The sequence below is a fragment of the Sphaeramia orbicularis genome, chromosome 14, assembly GCF_902148855.1.
Source record: "Sphaeramia orbicularis chromosome 14, fSphaOr1.1, whole genome shotgun sequence".
Lineage (NCBI taxonomy): Eukaryota > Metazoa > Chordata > Actinopteri > Kurtiformes > Apogonidae > Sphaeramia > Sphaeramia orbicularis.
The window spans coordinates 22,065,540-22,091,367 of record NC_043970.1 but is presented as its reverse complement, the minus strand read 5'-3'; the positions used below and the strand labels follow the sequence as shown (position 1 = coordinate 22,091,367).

The following is a 25,828-nucleotide window of genomic DNA, read 5'->3' as shown; positions in this document are numbered from 1 at the left end:
ACGTAAATATTTTTATTATGTAATTTTGCTTTTTTCACTGTAAAACAGAGAGAAATGTTTGGAGTTGACATTATTTATAGGTTAGTATGTTAGTATTTTACTGGTCCGGCCCAGTTGAGATAATATTGGGCTGAATGTGGAACCTGGACTAAAATGAGTTTGACACCCCAGCTGTAGGTCAGTTACCCACCCTCCCTTCCCCTGCCCCTGCCCCTCCCCTGCCCCTCCCCTTCCCATGCCCTGCAGTCAAATCAAACAGAATCAGATCCCATGTTCTTCAATGTACACAAAACCAAACCCCGCCCTCTCGGACTGATTTCAGATACACTCCGACTGAACGGTGGTTGTATATGAGTCTGAGAGTCTGCTCAAATGACCAGTCTCCATGGCAACCTGCTACCTGCCATTCTGACACAAGTACCATTCAGAGTAAACAGATGAAAATGTACACATTTGCCGTTTGGGGGTAAAGGGGTTGGCGGTTATGAGTTTCATCTCCGGTGCGTTTGTGCTTCCGATGTTTGACTGCGCTATGAATGGGATTCGCTTTGGCCATCGCAGAAGCTGGTGAGAACATGTTAACGATTGAAAACTCCATCTTTTACCTGCTTGAAAGCAGAACAAAATGCTGCTCGTGTTACAACTCGAAAAATATATTGTGCGCATGTGAACGAAGCCTATCACACATGTGGAAAGTACTGACGCCTTCAGTACTGTCAAAGAGCTGGTGTAGATGTGACACTCAACCAAGATGAGCACCCTGAAGAAAACGTCCACATCATCACAGAATAACCACTCCTTCGGGAAAAAAAAACAAACAAAAAAAAACTTTATAAACCTGCTTTGACTTTTGGCACTGGTGGAACACATTCAGATGTACTCACTCGGAGCCTGAGCTTTAATTTAAAAGTTATTTGGACTAAACTGCTCCTTCTACTCAAAGTTTAACTGCGATATCTTTGTTCAGAGTAGCTGAGTTCGTGATTTTTCTCTGCATTTTCCACAAGATTCAGATAAGTCACATGTTGTGTTCTTTATATTTTTTCACAAGTTTTAATACATTGTTTAGTACGTTTTTTTTTTTGTGATGTTGAGGCTAAGATAAAGTCGCCTACCGATGTCGTACTGAGAGCTGGGTACTGAACTTTAACCTGTAACACCGATAGAAATGCTTAGATACCTGGTGTCAGCGTCAATGTAGAAATAAGTGGAAAACTGCTTTAACGAAAATTAGCCATAAAATTCTAAATTTTGGGGGGAATTGAGATGTTTATTAGACATTTTAACACTATCCAAACAGAACATTTTGCCATATCATTTTGTTTATGATATATTTTTTGTATCACATTTGATACATTGGGCATTTTTATAAAGTACCTTATATATCTATAGTATCAAATTTGATACAAACATTTTTAAGACAATTTAACTATACGATAAAGAATCAATTATCAAGTAACTATGCATTGTTTCAATACATGATTTACTTATTTAAAAAAAACAATATATATGTTGTTCTTAATGTAACTTTTTTTGAAAATTATCACAGACTTTCCTGCAAAAAGTGACTGGATGATTAAACGATAGCGGCCACATTGAAAAAAGGCAAAAAAAAAAAAAGCCCTTCCACCAGGGAGAAGAAAACATGTATTGGGTCATATTCAACAGGTTTTTAAGGAAAGTATTGATCTTGATGATGAGATAAAAGTCTCAGAACCTAGTGTAGCAAATATGATACAAATGGTTTTATAGGGTTAAAAGGGGCTGAGAAATCAAATTATATATTTGTACCATAATGTGCCATTTTCTTTTTGATAAAAAGTGAAAAAAGTATCATTTTGAATTTTGAAGCTAAATTTCTACTGAAACCGTTGTTGATACCCAGCACTAGTACTAGTACTCATTTATGCAGTATTTCCATGAGTATGTGACTTTACAGTGACTTTCAGTGGAAGGAGCATACGACCTGTTGAGGTTCTTAAACCAACATTAAAAAACAGTATGAAAACAGTTACAAATCAACGCGGCTGAAAACAATAGGATGGTTCAGTTTTGCTTGAATGACATATGGCTATTTACCATCACATGACCTCTGTCGGATGTTTGTAGGCTATATATTTCTATTTAAGACTCTTTTACACGGTTGTGTCTGGCTCAACAAAGACATTTCAATCCTAGTGATGCATCCTGGATCTAACCTCTAAACTGCAACCACAGTTTGAGTCAGTATGTCACTAGATATTAAAATAACTACTCATCATGTTCATTTAGGACAAAGAGTGGGTTTAGTTTTCAGCAGCTAGTAAAACATTTGGATGTTATAAAGTTATGTGATACTACAACATACACATGGAATATGTTTCAGGGCTGTAAGGACATATTGGGACATATTTCCTGATTTTTAAGCTTGATTCTCAAGACAATTTTTATGACTACATTAACATTAACATTAGCGCTATGTGCATCTAATCTGTACCATCGGCTGTCCTCTTTACAGTCACATCCGGGGACCAGAACAGAGACAGCTGCCCACATTAATAACACACAAAATAAGATCATAAAAATGGCAGCTTAGAAAGAAATCAGAAATTGCCAGGGTGGAAAAAGGTAAAACAGACAAAAAAAAAAAAAAAAGGAAGTATGTCAAGGTTTGAGTCTTTTGCAAAAACAGCTTAGAGTGGATGGCTATGAAAAGCTTAAAAAGCTAAAAGGCACTGGTTTTCCCTTCTCAGATACATCCTGTGTAAACATTAGGCTGAACTTGTGTGTGTCTGTGTATGTTTGTCAGTGTGGGCATGACTGATGTGTGTGAGTAAATCTTCCTCTCACCTTTTCTATTCAAATGGGTCTGGTTTATAATGTGATTCCTTTCATGATTCATAGCTGACAGCGGTTTGTCCACCAGGTCTGAAAAATTGTCAGTGATTGTGTTTCTAATTCTTCTGTGTTTTGATGTTTATCCCCTTCATTGCCGATAGTCCTCAGGAAACCAGAACCAGGTCAAATACTCAGTACATTTTCTCTGTGTGGTGGAGCTAGGGAGGGCGAACGGAGACGAGGCAGCGGGCGAGTGGAGGAAGCGGAGGCTGGAACCGCCTTCGACAGACTGCTATGGGATGAGGCGGACAGGATGGTAGATCGTATGTAGAGAATTATGGGTTGATTCGTCCATGAAAACTGCAGTGAGACACTATAAGAGGCAGTTAGGCGCTAAAAGGAACAGCATCTGAGGCTGTGGACGGAGAAGATAAGAGGGTTGAGGGGCTTTAAAAACGAAAGATCATCCAAAATCCAGAGTCATCCTGCCCCAAAGACATTCAGAGCGTTTCCCCCAGAGGCCGAATTTGTCTTCCCAGGAGAGGGGGCTACAGATCGGTGTTGTGCCTAAACCTGGAAGCAGATTCAAATGCGTGGCGGCCGCAGTTCTTGTGCTCCTAGATTAGGCTTGAATGGCTGAAGCCTGGGGAGGTGTGGCAGGATTCCCAAAGGGAGGGGGGGACCAAATCAGACAGATGTTAAGAGGTGGGATCAGCAAAGGCTTAGGGTTCAGGGTGAAAGCTGAGGGGAGGAGGAGGAGGAGGAGGAGGAGGAGGAGGAGGGGGGGGTGTTCAAGGTACAGGGGTAGGGCAGGATTTAAGGCATTGCTTCACAGTTTAAGGCAGTCATTTCTGATGAAACAGCAGAGGCTTGACACTCCCGTCTTTGAATTTTGGTATCTGGTTGGTGATAATCTCCGCTAGCATCTCCGGGAATTCCACACTCAGGGTTTTATTCACAAACGTGTAGAAGCAGATCTGGAGGAGACCCTCGACCATCTGTGGGAAACATCGAGGAGGGGGGGGGGACACAAGACAGACCGTTATTACTGGTGTTATTAGGATTTCAATAAGTGAGATTATCTTCAACTTTTCCTCTAGAAGCAGTTTATCTGGAATAAAGAGGCTTTAGAGCACAGGTGTCAAACATGCGGCCCGGGGGCCAAATCCGGCCTGCCAAAGGGTCCAGTCCAGCCCCTGGGATGAATTTGTGAAATGCAAAAATTACACTAAGATATTAATCATTTTAGTTCAGGTTCCACATTCAGACCAATTTAATCTCAAGTGGGTCGGGTCAGTAAAACACTATCCTAATAACCCATAAATACTCACTACTCCAAATTTTTCTCTTTGTAAATGTAAACATTTTCATGTCATTTTACTGTATTTACACTAAAACAAACTAACATTTCACAAAAACACGAATAGCCTCAACAAATATAAACATTTTGAAATGTCTGAAGTGTAATTTTAACAATATTCTGCCTGTTATTAAATGTTTTGTGTATTTGTAGATCCACTGTGATCTGTACGTTGTAATTTACACGTTTAAATGATAAACTGAGACAGAATATTGTTAAAATTGCACTTAGTTTTCTTAAGAAATTTCAGTTTGTTCATGTTATTCAGATTGTTTCAAAGGATAGTTTGTAGATGGAAACATTTTCATCACATAATTTTACTTTTTTTGCTCTAAAACATAAAAGAAAGATTGGAGTGTACATTATTTATATATTATTATGTTATTATTTTACTGGTTCAGCCCACTTCAGATGTAATTTGGCTGAATGTGGCCCCTGAACTAAAATGAGTTTGACACCCCTGCTTTAGAGGTAAAGCAGACGCACTGGAACATAATAGACTTAAAGGGATCGGGGAGTGTATTCTTCAGGGTTTTCCACTGATCAGAATTACACAGGCAGCTCAGCAACTTATTGATCGTAGCAAATCCTACATTAACAAAAATGAAAAACATAAAACGTGGTATTTGTCTGTGTGTGTGTGTGTGTGCTGTGGGTGGGCCGTATATTGACTTTTTAATGTATACAGATATATTTTAAAATACAATACAGAATGAGACAGTGGAGTTTATAGATAGAGTTTGATATTATGTTCCAGAACCTGTTTCTTCTGAGAATCCAGTGCCAGTGTTTGTATTTCTACTCTAATCCCACCACAGTTCCATAATGAACCCAAAATATTTTCACACTTCTCAAAACCACACACAAAATCTCTAACATTGTGTGTATTTTTTTTTAAAACTATATCTGTGTTACTGTAGTAAAGTGATTTGAAAATGTCTAACTTTATTTATTTTATTTCCTCAGTGGCCGAGAAAACATGCTGGAGGAACTGCAGCAGGTTAAAGGTTCAATGTGTAACACTCACACATTACGTGTGTGGGGACATGATGTTTGTGTTGGAGTTATGCTGGGAACCAGGGGTTTGTTGACGTTAGCTAACCTGGTTTCTAAGCTAACAGTAGGAGAGAGAACTGTAGACATAAGGGTCCACACAGAGAAAATAGACCAGCGTCCTCTATGTAGAAATCAGTGAAGCCGCTGTTATCATGGATGTAAATACCAAAACAGTCCTTCACTCAGTCATGGAGTTTATTAATGTCAACAAAGGACCAGGTCAAAACAGACTCCAACACAAACTCTTGGTAGAAACACAAGCACCTGCTACATTTACATAAAAACTATCTATGGCAGTAGGAATAGTCGTCTGTGTTTGTGATGCCTGACGTCAGCTGGGAGAGGCTACAGAGTTACAAAAGATGAATGAATGAACTACAGGAAGTGGAAAGTTTGGAACACACACTGCAAAAATCTGAATCTTACTAAGTGTATTGTTCTAATTTCTAGTCAAATTATCTCATCACACTTACAATAAGACATAATCACCTAAAGAGTAAGTTTTCAGTGAGATATAAGAACTTATTTTTAACCTCCTAAGACCCAGGAAATGTCAGCAAAGTACAAACTTTTTTGTTTTTTTTTATTAAATAAGTGCCTATATTGGAAACATCATGATGCAACAGTTTTTTTAGACAACAGATCTTGAAAATTTTATTTCAAGAAATCTTACCAAGATAATTTTTACTTGTTCCATTGGCAGATTTTTTTGCTTGAATTAAGTAAAAAAAAAAAATCTTGAATTAAGGGGCAGGATGTTTGCCCCACCCCCCGATCGGCCCGATCTTGTGACTAAATACAATTCAATCTTCTAAAAAATGCCAGATCGGCAGCTGATACAATCTGTAGATCGGATCGGGACATCCCTACTTTTTACACATTTTGTTATTCCCGTCACAACTAAGTTATTCTGATGTTATGCAGATGTGAAAATGTAAAAAATAGTAGTAGTAGTAATAGGAGTAAAAGTACACTACTCTTCATTTTATGATACTGATGGTATTCATGTGTATTCTTCATTGCAAAGAAAGCCTTCACATACCAGTCCACAATAATAACAAATGTCACCATTTTGTCTAGAGTACTTCTGTCATTTCTTTGTATTTCTGTAAATGCACCAAAACTTTGATTTATTCTCACCGTATTCCATACAAACCAATCCCAAACAGCTTCTTAAACAGTCACCACTTTGAGGTAAAACATACCATGAGGATATCTTTTGGCCCCAGACAGCTTTGTTTTTCTATTTTAGTGGTCAAATGGCTCTTTAGAATACAAACGTTGCTGACCCACAGTGTAGAGTGTGTTGGTGTGTGTCTAACCTCCTGCATGGAGTCTAGTAGCTTTGTGAGCTGGTAGAAACGCTGCCAGTTCTGACTGGAGTTCTCCTCTCTCTTGACAATGGCCTTCCCCAGCTCCTTGATGTACGTCATCCGGATCTCGTCGAACACCGCCTGGCTTTTCAGGCCGTCTTTAGGTACTAGAGACGCAAAAACACACACAGACAACGCAAGACACATCATTTCACTGGGTCCTCAATTATAGTCTACATTACCAATGTGGAATCTCAGTGACGAACAGCAGAAGTGAAGGTGTTTGAACTCAAAGCACACAGGGATTTTCCAGAACAGACTTGAGTTTCTGAATGTTTAGAAGGAGTAATCTTCACAGACTGGAACTATTCTAACAATATCACAGATACATCACCAGTCAAATGATGACTATTAGGATTAGGTTACTTCTTACATAAATTGTCCCTTTACAATTTAAAACTTCATTACAAAAGCAATTGATGTTAATATGTTAATTAGATTTGTTCTATCTACTCAGAGGTTAGCAGCGTTTTTAACATAGTATTGGTCCATTTGTCTTCAAATGCTGCAAATGTTGAGCTTGACCTTTTGATTGAATGTGTCACTACAACTGGATGACCTTCAACCAACCATCATTTTCCAGGTAGATGGTGCACCACCACATTGGGGACTGCATGTTGGTGGGTTCCTAAATCAAACATTTCCAGACCGGTGGATTGGAAGGGATGGTCCAATCCCCTGGACACCTTGTTCACCAGATATCACTGCCCTGGATTTATTACTATGGGGTTATGTTAAAGATATCGTGTATCGAACAAAGATATGGACATCAACGACCTGAAGTAAAAGATCACTGATGTCATTTCCACCATTTATGAGTCTATGCTCCAGCCAACATGGAAACAAATCCAGTACCGTCTGGATGTGCTTCATACAACTAATGGTGTCCATGTAGAGGTGGATTAAATATCTACAATTCAAATCTTCAATATCTACTTTTCATTTTGTATAACTTCCACAGATATGTCTATTAATTTGCTTTTGTAATACATTTGTTAAATTGTAAAGAGACTTTATACAGGGTTTCTGCAGGTATCTGCAGCTTTTTAATGCCCTTTTTAATGCCACTTTAAACAAATTTAATGCCCATGTCCAACTGCACATACAGTTTTATATTTTTATGACAGTTTACCGTCGACAGGTTCTGAATAGTTCCTCCTCCAACCACTTCTGCTGAAACTTACATTTTCCCATGTTTCTAACATTTGCAAATATTCCCTCCACTCTTTTGCCACAGCATGAGCACGCTCACAGCACGTTGCATTCCAAGCATCCAGTGTTATGACTTTGTGTATCGGCCATAAACAATAGCCAATTAAAGAGTTCTGCTTGTCAATCATCACACTATACTTCCGATCAAAATGATTAAATGTTTATATAATCGAAATTAATCGTGAATAGCCATGTTTTTTTTCATCAACTGTATTTAATTTCTTAATGCCTCTGGACATCGAATTAAATGCTTTTTAATGCCGTTTAAAATTTTCACAAAACCTATTTAATATCTTTTAATGCTTTTTAATGGCCCACAGAAACCCTGTTCTGGACACCCTGTATATTGAGTGATGCTCAAGCTTTCATTTATGTTTTTGTCTTATGTCATTATTTAACAGAGACCCCGCCCCCCACCCCCCAAGAAATCCAACAACCTCTTCCACAACAGTACCCTTAGAGTTTTCACCAGAGCTCCCAAATATGAACACATTTTCCCACTGTTTTCATCTCATCGCAGAGACTAGCAGTGACTTTCTTGCTTTCAGATAAATGAGTGGCCTTGACCCAGGTTGGAATTACTGAACTTCTAACCCTCTGCTCCTTCACTGGAGCTCCAACATCTGCAAAGCAGTTATTGCTCTCTGGCATTTAGAGTTAAAAGGCTTTTCACTGTGTCCTTCGAAAGTTTATTTTTCTGGCCTTTTTATCTACATTTCCATTGCTTTTCCTGTACTTACAATTGTGAGGCACTTTGTTGTAGAACTAGAGACTGAACTCAGGTCTACATTGCGAAGGTCTCATGGTCCAATCCCAGTCTCCAGTGTGAGCCCTGGTCACTAAAACCTCCCTCCCTCTCGGCTGATAAGCGACTAAATGTGACATGTTTTAAGGGCTCAAAGTGGTAAAAAATTAAATGGGGCAGCATTTTGTCACATATCATGACCAGGGGTGTGTATTGACAAGAATCTGGTGATACAATACAAATCACAATACTAGGATCATGATACGAAATATAGCGATATATCATGATACTGTTAAAAAAGCAATTTTTTGTTTGTTTCCTTTTTCAAATGATTATTTCCTTGAAGAATTCTATTACACCAGAAATATGCCCAATTACTAAACCCATTTTTATTTGATCAGAACAGGATCTAATGGTATATCACACCATTTTTCTGTGTTAAAACTTAAATTATGTTTTACAGACATTACAGTTTAAGATACTGTTCAAATGTTCATATTCTATTAGTTCATAACTAACATCATAACATTATTTTTGTGCAAACCCATCAAAGGAACTAACATTATTTAATAAAACAGTGTTAAATAATAATACATAAAATATAATAATAAATAATAATAATACATTTTATTTATAGGCGCCTTTCAGGACACTCAAGGTCACCGTAAAAAGTTGTTAAAATAAATAAAACACAATTAAAATATAAACAAAAAACAAAAACAAAAAACAAAAATGAACCTCCACAATATCTGCATTTTAATAAATACCTAAAAATATTGACAGTACTTTTTAATATCGATGCGGTATTGTGAAATAAAATATTGCAATACATTGCAGAACCGATATTTTCTTACACCCCTAATCATGATGACGCAAACACATGCTTCAAACTTGTGATTTTGCACTTTTTGTTTCATTTTTTCTTTTTTATTGAATTTACTGACTACCTAAATGAGAGGTCAAATAATCAGAAGTCCTATTCACTTTAGTAAAAAAACATAATCATAAAGCAAACAAAGTAAAGCGAAGTAAACTAGAGACAAATGGTCAATGTTGTAACTGTGTATATTCATATCCTTTCTCTCATCTGATTTGATTTTCCTTTAGGAATGATCTTAAATCCTCAATCACTGTTAATGTTGCGATTCTTTGTTCCCCTGGTAAACCCCAGTTTAACCCTTTCATGCATACTGGTCACTACAGTGGACAGTTATTCTCCAGCTGTTCTCTTGTATATTCATGGGTTTTGTTGTTTTAGTTCCATATCAGCCAACACAGTGGACGCTTATGCACCATCCCAAACACTGCAATTCATACCATTACTAGAACTTTGCTTTTCTAGATAAAACCGGATCTGCAGTAATATGTTTTAAGTAAATCAATTGCTAATTGTTATTAGACTGTAATTAACAGTTTTCTTAATCAAAAAGCTTTTTTTTTTTTGCATGTTATCTCCATGAATTGAGTAACAACTAGTATTAGAGCATGTTCAAAGGTGAGAAAACAGCAATGGTGGCATTAACCCTTTCATGCATGAATCATGAGAACCTTAATCAAGACTTTTTTTTCCCCCAGAGTAATTCTTATTCCTCTTTGGGCATTAAAAAAAAACAAAAAACAAACATTTCAAAACAAAAAAACAATGCAACTGAATTTTTTATGAACCTATTTTTCATGGAGTTACAAAAATGTCCACTCACCTGGACACCATGCATTTAATTTTAGAAGCAAAAAAAAAACATGCATTTACTGATATACTGTGTGAAAACTATGAAATAAAAACATGTTTAATGCTGCTAATCTGATGTTTTCTCACATTTTAACACACTCTAATACTAGTTATTACTCACTTCATGGAGATAAGATGCAAAAAAACAACTTTTTGTTTAAAAAGCAACAGGAAAAAAAACCCCTGTTAATTACAGTTTAATAACAATTAGCAATTTTTTTTTTTACACTCAAACATGTTACTGCAGATCAGGTTTATCAAAAACAGGAATGTTACAGTAATGGTATGAATTGCAGCATATGAGATGATGCATAAGTGTCCACTGTGTTGGCTGATTTGGAACTAAAACAACAAAATCCATGAATATACAAGTGAACACCTTTGAACAGCTGTCCACTGTGGTGACCACTATGCATGAAAGGGTTAACATCACAACACTACACCACACTATGAATTGTGGGTAAATCTCTCAGTTAGGGCATAAAGGGCATAAAAGGTTCAACATGTTTGTGACAGAGTCCTCCACCTTGAAGTTCTATCTGAAGAAGGAGGCTTTATGACAAAACAGGTTCCCTCGTTTCATCAAAAGACTACCGACTGCGGCTTTTTCAGGATGTCGTTATATAAGTTTTGCTATTAAAATAGAAGCACCCAAAGGTTTTCACATGAAGGACTTCAAAGAGCATCATGAGATCATGAAAGATATGATTTCATCTCACTGATTCCTGTCTGAAGGGAGGATATTTCTGTCTATCTGTGAATCTATACCTCATGTGGTGCTGATGGAGAGGTAACCCTGAATGGAGTATGTTCTGAATGCGTATTATGTACAGAACTGTTTTGGTATTTTAACTCACTGACTGAAAAGCTGCCACTCATGCTGCTACTTGTCTTAGTCTATTCTTTATCCTGTTTTCTGCTGTAACAAAGAGCACAAAGGACAGAAATGTCATTAAACTTAACTCTGTGGGACCCTAACAAGGACCCTCAGGAGACAGTGGGTGAATACACTCTAATGCGTGCATACACAAGTGAACTGAAATGCTTTGAGGCAGTGGAAAATATGCAAAAGTGGAAGTAACATCAGTACATCCTCTGTAATATGTTCCCAAACTAAAGCATCCAGGAAGAATCCAAAAGGAGCAGCAAATAGTTGGACGTTTACATCAGCAAAAAAAACCAAATCATACATTTGGAATGTAAAATGTAACCTAAAGAAAAGGGTTTATTTATGGCACTAGTCACAGCTAAACCACTGAAAAAACACACAAATAAACACAACAGTGCAGTTGCCGTAACAACTGTGATAACATATCATGGAGCTGTTGTCAGTCTGGAGTCTGGCGTCGAGCCCAGGCAAAGCCATAGTCACTGGACCAGAGATTATGCAAAGCCACACAGGGCAGCATCAGGGTAAAATACTGTCCCATTTCCATAATCAGATAAACGGCTACACAGCGCTATCGGGACTCTACATTAGACATTTGCAGATTTGGCAGGAAGACCATTTTAGCGAGAGTGAAAACAGACAACCTCTACTGCTCGCCCTCATTCTGGGATTATTTACTGTCAAATGTTTGATTTAACAGAGCTTTGGATCATGCCAAGACCACTATTACAGAGTCAGATTTTTACACCCAGCAGTCATGTTAAAAATCAATATTTCCATGGGGTGAGCACTGACACATATGCGTTGGTGCATGAGAAATTAAAAACAGTTTAGACTGAAGTCACGCTGACCTGATGGGTTTCCTCATACTTGAAGGGAAGCAGCTGGTTAATGTACTCAGGTATGAAGTGATATTCACTCTGCTGACGGAGCAAACGGTCCCCAAGGAGCATCACTTCACTCGCAATTCACAGATAATAATGAAAAAAAGTAGGATTTAAATAGACTTTTTTTTCATTCTGTTCTGTGTGTTCTAGTTATCTTAAGTGCACTGATCACACTTTGATAATTGATAATATTTGTCTAGTACATGTATAAATTGCTGTTCAAATTGTGTTTTAATATGTATATTCAAGTGTGTATATCGGCTAAAACTTACTTAGGGGGTCAATTGAGTGGCCATTTTTGTCAAAAAAAAAAGTTGTAAGAAATGCATAGAACTGTGTTGAAATAATGCTAATACATTTGTGCACAGACTACCGATATTATTTGACAGTGGAAGCTCTATTTTCAGAAATATTGGATTTTGAATAGCACGTATATGTGAAAACTTTTGCTGGTGGACGGACGTGACATTACCCATGATGCTCTGGTCAGTACCAGTACTTTATTAGTAATAAACTTATATACTTACTATTGCTAATTCTCCTCTTATTCATAAATGTTAGTATTGTGGATCTAAAACAATAACAGCTGACACAAAAACACAAAATGTGGCAGTGGACGGATGTGACATGGTTGTTCCAGATCCCATCATACTGATGCTCGGCAGCCATGTCACCGTTTCCACAAATGATCCCTGTGCAAAAACTAGTACCATAATTATTTATTGTATAGTTTATCATCATACTAAAGAGTAAATAACAATATAGAACTGTTATTTCTTTATAAAAACGCTTATTATTAGAAAGCTGCTGATTTAAAAAGTGACGTGTGACATTCTTAATGTATGTATTGGCGTAACATAAGCAGGATGGATCAGCACCATACTCCATATTGCAACCTGTAAAACTAAAACATGTGATATGTAGTATATAATCTTGTAAGAAAAATTGGGGAATCTAAAAGAATAGAATATTTGTTTTTCAGGTAAATTCAGTTAAAACAGAACTTAACCATTTGTGACATGAAAATATAGCATTAATTGTGACAAAACTGGACAATTTTGACCTGAAAACATATCTCAGCAAGTTGATAGGACCAATATTTTGGGAGATATTAGTAATTTTTGGAATACGATAGCCTTACAATCACATAGCTTGGTTGACTGGAAGCGCAGTACTATGCTGCATGATGGGAAATAAGTTAAAAACAGGAACAACGCGTTTACTAATGTGGTATTAATATGAGCTGTGGTTCCAAACAGGTCAGCGTGCTAGTAAATTGCATATTGCACATTGTGTTTTAAAGGGATCACTACAATAACTGAATGTATGCTCTGTATTTTACCTAAAACCCATTCATTTTAGCTGCTTTTCTTCATATTTTTCCTGTAGGTTTTATACATGATGTACAGACTGGATGGCACTTTTAATTCCGTTGTACTTGTTACAAAGACAATAAAGACATTCGATTCTATTCACTTAATTTCGAACTTGTTAAAGGAGTTGAACATGAACATACTAGAAGTATCCATGCTAAGTCAAACTTCCAATCAAGAAACCCAAATTTGTTAAAGGCTGTCCTCCTGTATTAGCTTTTTCTGTTCTGTGTTCTTATTTGGGAACATTTGCAATAGTACTTACTTCATAATGAGCCAAAACGTTGCCTTTAATTCTCTGAGATATGAAACAGAACGTTGAACTCATGTTACCCTTATCCAACCTCATATGTTTTAAAACAGCGGTGTGTGTTTATGGAGGGGATAAAAAGCCCTCTACAGAGACCCAGAACCTGCTGGACACTAGAAACTCAATCTGAGAGGGTAACCACATAAGAACCACACAGAGAAAGAAGGTAACATTCTCAATAAAGCCACAAAATACAGTTGGTGCTGCAGTCTGGTCTATGGAGTATTCTTTTTATTAATGTCACTGACTCTTTTATAAACAAAGATCCTCTGTGTGATTGTTTCCATCCTTAGGGGCTAACACCGAAACCGTATGACTTTTATCCTTCTATAAGCCTTTGTAGTTCAACATTATTTCGCTAAACTTTAGTAACAAAGACATGTCAGATGAAAGGGTTCCATCAAAGTAAACGGATTAACCCTTAAATATCAGGTCAAATTTGACTTGATATGACATTTAACAGCAGTAAAAACCTCCAAAATACCAGTTTTTTAGCTTGATAGTTTTCATTCAAGTGACGTGAAAGTCACAAAAAAAAAAAAAATTAAAAAAAATTGTATGATGAAGCTGGTGTAGGTCAAATTTGACTTGTGTCTGTTGAGATTTTAGACCCACTAGAGTGAATCCTATCAAGAATAAAATGTGGTTTTGGATGTTAGAAACTGGCAAAATGTGAAAATGTGCATCACTTCTGTTCTTCTAAATGCTTTTGAACATGGACTCTTATTGGAATAATTTACTTGTGTTTTTAGTAATAAATAATACTGATAATATATTGGCTTTTATTAGGCTTACATGTATACTGTATATTACTGTGAAATAATATTTGGGGCAAATTCAGAATAATTGCTAGAAACTTAAATTAACCACACACTTGGGATGTTTTAATTTTCTGTTTACTCTAAACAAATGCAGATTATCTATTTACAGGGTGGGGAAGCAAAATTTACAATATTTTGAGGCAGGGATTGAAAGACAGTGTATGACCAATTAGTTTATTGAAAGTCATGAGAATTTATTTGCCACAAGAAAATTTACATAAGAGAAAATGTTTTTATTCTATGTGTCCTCCTTCTTTCTCAATAACTGCCTTCACACACTTCCTGAAACTTGCGCAAGTGTTCCTCAAATATTCGGGTGACAACTTCTCCCATTCTTCTTTAATAGTATCTTCCAGACTTTCTCGTAATAGTTTTGCTCATAGTCATTCTCTTCTTTACATTATAAACAGTCTTTATGGACACTCCAACTATTTTTGAAATCTCCTTTGGTGTGACGAGTGCATTCAGCAAATCACACACTCTTTGACGTTTGCTTTCCTGATTACTCATATGGGCAAAAGTTTCTGAAAAGGTATGGATAATAGTGTTAGGTATGATTATGACATCAATATATGTTTGGTTTCAAAACAATTGACGTAGTGCCTGCTGAGAAAAAACAACTAAATGTTCATTGTAAATTTTGCTTCCCCACCCTGTACAGTCTTAATAATAGGGGGGTAATAACAACAGATTTAAACCATTTTTGATGGCTGTAAATGAGCTGAATGATTATATACACAGATAGACCCTTAAGTTCAGAGCGTTTTTATCATTTGCGCCACTGTAGTCACTACTATATACCCCTACAACTGCCAAATAGGTCACATTTACCCCTGAACAAGCTCTAGTCCACAAAAATAACCAGTCCTCATCTTCACTGAGGTATGTTATAATCAGTAACATCTGTTTGTTTAGTCGCTGCCTGTGTTTTGGTCTGGTTTTATAATTAAAGATCCTTTAAGACCACTAATAATTATTTGTTTGGTCCATAAATCTGTCTTTTTCATTTCTAATCTCACAAATCTATTAGTTCATACAGTAACAAATGCTGTTGTCTAGAAATTATTTCTACAGTAGTACATTTGACGGAGTTTTGATGGAGTTTCAGGGTATAAATCCATGTGTTTTTCATTCTTAAATTTATCTTGACTATATTTCACAGTAGTTAAAAAACTGAGGATCTTATCAAAACACGGTAATGTGTGACTGAAAAATAAGACTTGTTCGGTTAAATATTGTCTTATAGTTGATGATTTCTCCTTCATAGATGAGTTGGGTAAAACCTAAAAGCCCGCTTTATGAAACATTAAATAAAGGTAAATCATTTTAAAGAAATATATGGTTCAATATTTGTTTTAGTCACCTGTTTCCTTAGTCAAAATTGAACTGGAACATACTGTGAAGATGTAAAATTACAGACAAATAAATAGAAAAAATAAAATAGAAGCAGTTAGCATAAAGACCCAAACATCCACCAGCGACCAAAATCATCTACTGATATAAACTGTTTAATAATCCTATCAATCCATGTAAATAATTGGTGTAAAAAATAGTTTGTCATCTTTTCATGGTCATCAGATATGACCCATTTGGACGTGAAGAGGCTCCGTAGTGAACATGGAAACACCGTCATCTTCTACAACATTGATTCACCAGTAACACCCATGGAGTTGGATGAATAACAGTGGTCGTAGACGTTTGTTTGATGTTCAGTTAATGATAGATTTTACTGAAAAAGTCAATTTTTCTTCAGTTTTCTCTGTTTTTTGGTATAAGTTTTATCTGAGCTTTTATGTGGAAAAACAGTGTCATCTTCTACAACTTTGATTCACCAGTAAAAGCCCATGGAGTTTGATGAATGACAGTGGATGGAGTCACTTGTTTTATGTTCAATTAACCTCCTAAGTCCCAGCTATGGGTTTTCTGTCCACATTTGTGGACAAGAGTTTCACAACTTTATACAAAAAAAAAAAAAAAAAAAGGAAAGAAAACTGTCCACCACAAAGGACATTCCATAAAAAATTTAAAAACTGCATCTGAATAGACTGTTGTTGTGATGTTTCCAATATAGGTACTTATTTAATAAAAAAAAAAAAAAAGCTGGTACTTTGCTGATATTTCCTGGGTCTTAGGAGGTTAATGATATATTTGCTTAGACAATCACATTTTGTTCCGTTTTCTCTGCTTCTGATATAATAACCCTCAACTTAGAAGGTATGGAAGCTACTAACATATCTGTGTAACTTAAGTATTTGTGTACCTTTTAGCTTTGTCATATTTATTTATTTTTACTTTATTTTTTAATAGTCTTTCCCCTTATTTATTTATTTAAATGTATGTGAACTCACACGTATGCACATGTGTACATATATGTATGTATGTGTGTGTATATATGTGTCTCTACATGTATGTGTTTGAAGGGGGTTTACATTTTTCTTTATGTAAGTGTATTATGTCTGGCTGTAGATAAATTTATCCAAGGTCCAGTACTTGGGGTGGGTGGGGTGGGTGGGGTGGGTGGGAGGGCAGGTGGATGGGAATTGAATATAACAATTTCATGTTAAAGTTGTATGTTTCTTTTTGCTGACTTGAAAACTGAAAATAAAAAAAGACCGTGATCAAAAAATAATAACCCTCAACTTTAATCAGAGCTTTAATGAAAATCTGCACGATCAGTGAATTAAATGTAGGAAAAAATGTGATTTTCACTGAAAAAACACAAAATACAGAGGATAATACTATAATAAATGCTATGGGTCTTTTTGCTAACAGTCATCCCATTATATTATTATGATGTGAAATTCAGTTAGCTTTGCACAGAAGCTGTTGATAGAAATGTCCATGTTTTGCTTTTCAGTACATTCCAGAGCCTGTATTCCATTTGAATCAGTACTTCTTTATAAGTATCTGAAGTAGAAAATGTGTGTACTTTTGCTGCCTATGATTCTCAGCTTTTCAAAGGAAAAGAATTTGAGCTGTAGCGATGCTTGGGAAAAAATAAAAAAAATACTAAAAGTGCGCTGCTGTGATTCGGTGTGATGTGTGTTCCATTACCTGTGCTGAGCAGTAACAGGACCTTCATGCACAGGTACTCATCGTAGGACACCTGCAGCCTGACAAACTCATTACAGATCTTCAGCATCTGCTCACACTGGTCATTCATGAAGGGCAGCTTCATACGCTCTCTGAAAAAGAGGGAGTGGGAAACGGGTAGGGGAGGAGGGACGACACAGGAGAAAGAGACACACAGATTTAACTTTAAGCTTTTTCACTCTTCCTGTTATTCAATTCTCAGTAAACAACCCCAGCAGGGATGCAGTACAACCCCGCAGGAGAAAACTGAACTGTGAAATCTGCGCTGATGGATTTTCACACCTCACTTCCACTAACACACAGCCGACATTACTTCCAACCTCTAAAATCAATACAGTCCATTCTCCAGACAGCCTAAGGTTCAGAGCTGTCTATTCATTCTGAGCGACTGCGGTGCTGCCGGCCGTGACTTCTTCACCTTTCATATCTATTTTTTCCTCCCCTCTTCCTGAGTTTATGAGTCCGTTGGGAACAACACTTTACAGCTCACGCCTCTATTTCTAAATATTTCCAGTGAAGAGGGTGAGCGGTTTGTAGGTTCTCAAGTGTTCAGTGTTTGGAGTGTTTTTGCCCTGGAATAAAGAAAAGAAAAAAAAGTAAAAAAAAAAAAAAAAAAAAAGTGTGTGGCACTTTATTCTGTAATGGCACCTTAAAGTCAGCATTCAACTACAAAAACCTTGACCACACCAGCTATTTAAAGCAGCAGAAGAAAGAAGAGCGCATTAATGTGCTGGATTTTTAGGTGGATATTTACATGAATCCTTTATTTTATTTTTTTTTAAATTAGTGATAGTTAACAAGACACTGTGGACAGAAAAACAACACATAAACAAAGGGAAAATCAAACAAAAACAAACCAAAAACAACAACAACAGAGTAATGACAAACAACAACAATGACAACAACATATTACAATGAAAAAGATAATAAATGTAAAGAGCAACTAAACAATATAGCTTGGTTAGGGGTGACAGGGAAAAGGGGAAGAGGGGAGCGTGAATGAAAGGGAGAAAGAGAGAGAGGGGAGTGAGGGGAAAAATAATAATTGTTGTAATAATACAAAAATATATAATAATAATAATATGAGTAGTGTAATTTGCTAGTATTATTGTGGTGGCGGTAGCGGCGGAGGCAGCCACAATACAACAATGAGTTAAATAATTTAATATCTGTAATAATGTATTTGTATCGGTTACAATCCGTTTGAGTTTATATGAAGTAATTTACATTAATATGGCTATGGGGGGGGGTATACATGAATTGTGATTCTTAAACTGTCATTCTACCTTGTATTGTTCTTTAAAATGTGTTACAGAGAGTACAAAGTTGGACGAGGAAGGTAATATTTAGAGATTAAACTAGTGAGACCAAATATCCTTCATTCAAGCAGTACATTTACATTTACAAGGAAAATGTCTGATATACTCTGAGTGTACAGTGGTTGGAAAAAAACACTCATTTACATAAAAACTCATACATTTGTAAGGAGAAAATGATTAGGTAAACAGGATTGTTTATTTTATTTTTCAGAAATTTGCCTCTTGCATCCACATATTTTGACCTTTATTCTCTACAAGTATTCACTTTTTCATGTACACTTGAGTTTTTCTTCCTTATAAATGTAACAAAATTTTGAGTTTTCTTTTTTTTTTTCTTTTTTTTTTTTTAGAAAACATTTGATTTTTTTCTATTAACTTTAAAACTTTATTCTCCAAGAATATCAAACTTTGTGCTGTGTAAATGAATAACTTTGGAAAATTTAAAGTTTTTCATGAATTATAACTCCTTCATCCTGCTCAAAAATGTGCATTCTTATACAACAGACAATTTTTTAATCCAAAAAAAGGTGGTTGTTGTTGTTTTTTTTTTTGTGTTTTTTTTAAACAACATTCCTCTTGTCCTCTCTTTCCTGTTGCATAGTTACAGCACACATTTTTTTGTCATAAATAACTTATACATACAAATACAATTTCTGAGTTACTTATGGGATCTGACATAAGAATTTAGGGTAGGTAGAAGGATGGGGTAAGGGGGTAGGAAATTATAAGTTAAACTTCATCCCGCTCCTTTTCAAATGTTTTCTTTTCCTTTTATATAAATCTTTTTGGGATTTTAATGTGATATTCAAAGGAAACAAACAAACAAACAAACAAACAATGTTGAACAACATAACTTTCGTAAAAATAAATGCAGTTCTTCTTTGGTACTATTTCTTGCTTTTACATCACACTTGGCCACAAGTCCATAAATCCAGCAAAAGCCAAGTACACGGGACTGCAATGCCTTCAGGAAATGTGCGCATGTCTAGTTAAAAATATTATTTCACCACTGATGCGGTTATAACTTATTATAACTTACATAATAAAGTTTCAAGGCTTGTTTTTGTTCCTGATTTTCTGTCATCGATCAGGAATCCTTGACTTCACATATAAGAAGAGAGGAACTGCATTATTTATTTATTTTTTTTTTTTTTCCCCCACTAAACCTTTATTGAAGCAACACCAAGTGACAAAGAGATTTATGTACAATATTATACGATATTTACATTTAATCATCATAATGTGGGGGAAGGTGTGTGTGTGTGTGTGGGGGGGGGGTTCAGATATATGGCATGTAATATACAAATGAAACAAAATGTCAGTCAGTAATAAGAATCAATGTCCTGTCTTGTTTGTGTAAATGTTTTGTGTGTGGTGGAGTGTGTAAGATGTGTATGTGGTGTGACTGATGAGATGTGGGCTGTTAAAAAAAATAAAAATAAATTAATTAATAATAACTAGAAGCACTCAGAGAGCGCAGACCTCCGCCAAGGCAGATCAGTGCCACAGATTTGGATGAAAATGTCAGTAAATGTTGATACCGGCACATGGAACAAATGATTAAATTTTGGTGGTGATGGGGGGTGGGGGCATGGGGGCCCACTGATTTGCTTTGGCGGAGGTCTGCGCTGTCACTTCTAGAAAAGCACTCGTTGAGCGCACACCTCCGCCAAGGCAGATCAGTGCCCCCCCCCCCCCACACACACACACACATCACCACCAAAATTTAATCATTTGTTCCTTGTGCCAGTATCAACATTTACTGACATTTTCATCCAAATCCGTCTATAACTTCTTGAGTTATCTTGCACACAGACAGACACACAAACCAACGCTGACAAAAACATAAGCTCCTTGGCAGAGGTAATAATAAAATACATAATAAAAGAGGAACTGCATTATTTCTAGTATATTGTAAATACATGCTACACTGCACTGGGAGGTGAAGCCTGAGCCATCTCCTGTCCTCCCGTCCTCTGGGACCGACTCTTAAAAAGACTGCAGTAAGCACAGATACTTCGAAGCACAATCAATTCCAGAACTGGCTGTTCCTTAAGTAATGAGGCTCTCTAATTAACACACTGCGGTGGTACCTGTGCATTTCCACTGTGGCTTCCAAGTAGCACAGGCAGTTATTTACTCTAGAATTAAGGCGGCAGTTGCTTCAGGGGTTTTTTCCCATTCACATGTATCTGGTGTTCTGACAAATATTACACTTACTTGAACAAAATATCCAGGTTTTTGCCTTAATACTAAGACAACATCCATAATGAACCATTTACACGACTAATGAAAATGAATAGCCCACTAATATTCCTGTTTACGTGTGTTGGTACGTATGGTTTATCAAAGTTATAGACTTTCCTCTGGATCAACACGTCCTCCCTCTTTTATTCCTCTAGCTCAGTGGTTCCTAACCTTTTTCAGCTCATGACCCCATTTTAACATCACAAATTTCTGGCAACTCCAGACATTCAAAATGAAGATGTTTTTTTTTTTTTTTTTTGGCTAAAGTTAATTTGTTTTTGATCATGTAATAGTTTGTTACACTATGTTGCAAATAAACATTAATTTTAGACGACATTTAGTCTATATAATGCATATTATTATGGATGGAGGCAGAAAAGCCAGGTGTAGATTACTACACAAAGTGAGAATTTGATTTTCCTTGGTCAGGCTATGTACAGTCAGTCCAGCTTGGATTTGCAAGGCTGACAATTAATACTGAACAAACAAGAACTCATAGTTTGAGTTATTGTTTGTTCAGTATCAATTGTCAAATTTTGATACATTACAGTCTTTTTGTTTGTTTTTTTTAAATAGGATAAATATGCTTGATATATTTGGCCACTCTGCAAAATGCAAGGTGTTAAAAGCATTAGACTAATATACATTGCCCTGCCAAAAAAAAAGTCGCACATGCAATATGCAACAGATCCTTCCATGTATAAGTACTGCAGTGGTTAATAATGTTTCAGCTGTAGCAGGTCATTTAACTCTAACTGCAGTAAGTGTCCTCTCATGTCTTTAACGCAGTGGTTCCCAACCTTTTTTGTCTCATGACCCCATTTTAACATCACAAATTTTGGGCAACCCCAGACATTCAAAACGGAGACATTTTTTCGCTAAAATTAATTTGTTTTTTTTTGATCATGTCATAGTTTGCTATACTATGTTGCAAATAAACATTAATTTTAGACGACATTTAGTCTATATAATGTATATTATTATGGATGGAGGCAGAAAAGCCAGGTGTAGATTACTGCACAAAATGAGAATTTGATTTTCCTTGGTCAGGATATGTACAGTCAGTCCAGCTTGGATTTACAAGGCTGACAATTAATACTAAACAAACAACAACTCTAACTATGAATTATAAAAGAGCTGCAGCATCTGAAACCGACCACAATGAACATTTGAAAGATAAACAGTACCACAGTGCTTCAGTTTCAGACTCACAGTTTGTCATGTCTTTTATGGATTGTGATTGTCTCTGTCAACTCACATTATATTTTTTATTAGTACGTTTTTTTTTGTTTTTTTTTTTTACATTTTTATCAATTACTAGTAATTTCAGGCGACCCCATTTGAATTCCAGGTGACCCCACATGAGGTCCTGACCCCAAGGTTGAAAAACACTGCTCTAGCTGTTGTTATCCTATTTCCTAATGTTTAACAGTAGGTGTGAGAGGATTTTTGTTTCTATCCCAGATGGATGTAGACGAAAGCTGTGCGTCGCAACCTGCTGTAAAACTGTCAAATGAGACACAAATACATTACACACATGTCCAAAGAATCCTCATCAAACTGGGATAACATCAGCATGTATTAGTAGGAAAACACTCCATTAGGAAAAAGGCCTGATTCAGAATATCTAAACACGACACATGCCAAATTCAGATTATTGTCATATTTGGAGTAATAGTGGCCTATTAGTGTGACGGTGCCACTGTTACCCTTAGGTGCATTGATAATGGATGATAGTAAATGTAAAATCAGGTACAGTCGCAGTAAAAGTTTCCATACACAAATGTCACAGTAATGTTAGATTTCTTTAAACTGTTCTCTTTCCAGGACAAAGTGGACATACAAAGATCACTGAATAGGTGTACTGCAAATATTGAAGTAAGTAAGAATTTGTCGAGTTCAGTTCATTGGCACTAAGTAATTCATTGAAATCCCAATATTACCACGAATGATATAAAAAGGACAAGGACCCCAAATGCACATGTGCAGCAGGTTAACATTAACTCTGTGGAATGGCCTTCATGGTGTCCTGACCTCAACCTTACTCTGAATATGTGGGCTGTGTGCAAAGTCAAGTCTGTGCCAAGAAAAAACAGAGTTCAGTGCTACACTTTACAAACTGTGCAGAGAAGAGACGCAACTTGATGTGGGACATTTTTGTCAAATATGACATGTGCTTAATATGTGTATTATTTGACTGTTTTACTAACTAGAAAAGCACTCGGAGAGCACAGACCTGCGCCAGATCAGCAGATCAGCCCATCCCCCTGATCACCACCAAAATTTAATCATTTGTTCCTTGTGCCAGTACCAACATTTCCTGACAATTCCATCAAAACCCGCCCTTAACTTTCTGAGTTATCTTCCTAAAAGACAAACAAACAAACAAACCCAGATGAAAACATAACCTCTGCCATCCTTGGCGGGGGTTATAATTAGTGTCTCCTAGATCGTTCATTAACATTTTTTCATTTTCAGTTTAATTTAGATTAGTATGTATTTTTACTTATGATACTTATCGGCATCATAGTGACTAGATTTTACACCGAACTGTAGAATTATGGACAATAAAAACAGTGGCTCATAGTACATATACAAGTTCATTACAAAGACTTTTTATATTGCAAAAAAGAGCAATAAGAATCGTTCACAATGTTGGTTTTTGTGAACACACAAATCCACTATTTTTACAATCTAAAACTTTAAAACTCATTGACCTTGTGGAATTCAAAACTATTCAAATACTGTATAAAGCAAAGAATAATTTACTGCCGGGCAATATTCAAGAAATGTTTTGTGAAAGAGAGGGAGGCTATGATTTAAGAGGAAAGTTAAATTCGCACTATGTTAAAAAGTTTCTGTATCACCATCTGTGGGGTAAAATTGTGGAACAAATTGTGTGTGGAGATAAAACAAATATCAAACATAATTCAGTTTAAAAAAAGATATGAAAAAATGATTCTTGAGAGGTACAGTATTTAATAATGACAATGAGGCCTGTTTGTTTATGGATGATGTTGTACTGATAAATCTGCTGTAATTATTGTAGATAATGGTTGAATTGTTGAGTCTGTTTGTATGACTGCACTGCCATGATCATATTGTTGTGTGTAATTCAATTACTGCATTATGTATTTGTTGTGGTTCGAAGCTAAAATTAGGAAATTAGTATTGTTTGATTCTCGTATCAAGTTAATGATAAAGGTGTAAAAGCACTTGAGGTAGGATTAAATAAGTTTATACTTCTTTCTACTCCTTTTCGACCATGCAAAATTCAGACTTGCATGTGCTTGGACATTCTGTCCATTTAGATGTTTTATTTTGTTTTTATTTAGTTTTATTTTGTTTCTTTGCATGTTTGAAATAAATAAATAAATTAAATCAAATAAATCAAATCAAATAGTCATGTTTTCATTGATCCGAATCTGTCCTGTCACTGTTACTGCAGGAATCGACTGATCCATATTGTTTTCTCCTACATTCTTATTCAATTATTTCATACAGTCCATTACGCATCAGTCATCAGTTGCTCTTTTCACCTCACCCAACATCTTAACACACACTGACAAACATCAGACATGATGTAGGTGTGTCGCGTCCATTACCCGCCTCCTAACCTGACTTCTATTTCAGTCCAGCTGAGTCATGAACAGATGGATGGGGAGTGCGTGCAAGCCCGATGATGAACCGACTGGCAGCTTGAAATGAGCAAGACGGAGTGACACAATATGATGAAAGACAGACAAGAAGAAAACGGGCGCCGGTACGTACTTATTGATGACGAGGTCAGGGGCGAAACAGAGCATGCTGCCGTTGCACTGCTCGTACGACCTCCAGCCCAGACTGAAGGACATGAGGAAGAGCCAGGAGCACTGCAGCAAAGTCATCTGATCGTCCAGGTGCAGGTTACGGAAGCCTGGGAGGGTCAGATAAAGTGGGTTAGAACACAAATACAGACGAGCAAATGGACACAGTCGTGGAAAAAATTATTAGACCACCCCTTGTTTTCTTCAATTTCTTGTTCATTTGAATGTCTGGTACAACTAAAGGCATATTTGTTTGTACAAATATAATGATAACAACAAAAACAGCTCATAAAAGTTTAATCTAAGAGCTGATGATAATATGATAATAACCAAAATCACTTCAGTTCTTCAACAGCTGTGGCATTGTACTGCCAAAAACACTGATTTTAGGCATTCCATGTTTTCTTTTCTGTCTGTTTTAGTCACATGATACACACAGGAGTTAGTACTTGATTGCTTAACCATTGCTTTTGATGACTTTTGATGGTCTAATCATTTTTTCTGCGACAGTACACACTCTCAGACACAGATTTAAACTGGATTTCTCATCAAAGCACCAGCCCAAATTCCATGTTTTTCCAATTATAGCAGAAATGTTCAGGGTTTAGGTTTCATGGAGTGATACAAAAAGTATTCTGACTGCCTTTTAAGTAAATAAAAATACTAATAATAACAACATGGTGTCCTGATTTCAAAGGATGCAGATCAAATGTTGATGTAAACAAAGAAAATAAAGCAAAATGATTACATGCATCATTGATATCCAATTACAAAGCCGACATACTGTACAT

The 25,828-nt window shown here is 36.3% G+C and overlaps 1 protein-coding gene across 2 annotated transcripts in view; it reads right to left on the bottom strand.

The window, feature by feature from the left end:
- Positions 1 to 1,072: 1,072 nt before the first annotated feature.
- LOC115432414 (glucocorticoid receptor) overlaps positions 1,073 to 25,828 on the bottom strand; it is a 134,472-nt gene continuing 109,716 nt past the window's right edge. For both annotated transcript variants that reach the window (XM_030153242.1, XM_030153243.1), the window contains 4 exons: positions 25,003 to 25,147; positions 17,627 to 17,757; positions 6,556 to 6,713; positions 1,073 to 3,815 (listed from right to left, as the gene is read on the bottom strand). In XM_030153242.1, coding sequence (XP_030009102.1) covers positions 3,663 to 3,815; positions 6,556 to 6,713; positions 17,627 to 17,757; positions 25,003 to 25,147 — 587 coding nt within the window. In that variant the 3' untranslated portion in view covers positions 1,073 to 3,662. The remainder of the gene's footprint in view (positions 3,816 to 6,555; positions 6,714 to 17,626; positions 17,758 to 25,002; positions 25,148 to 25,828) is intronic.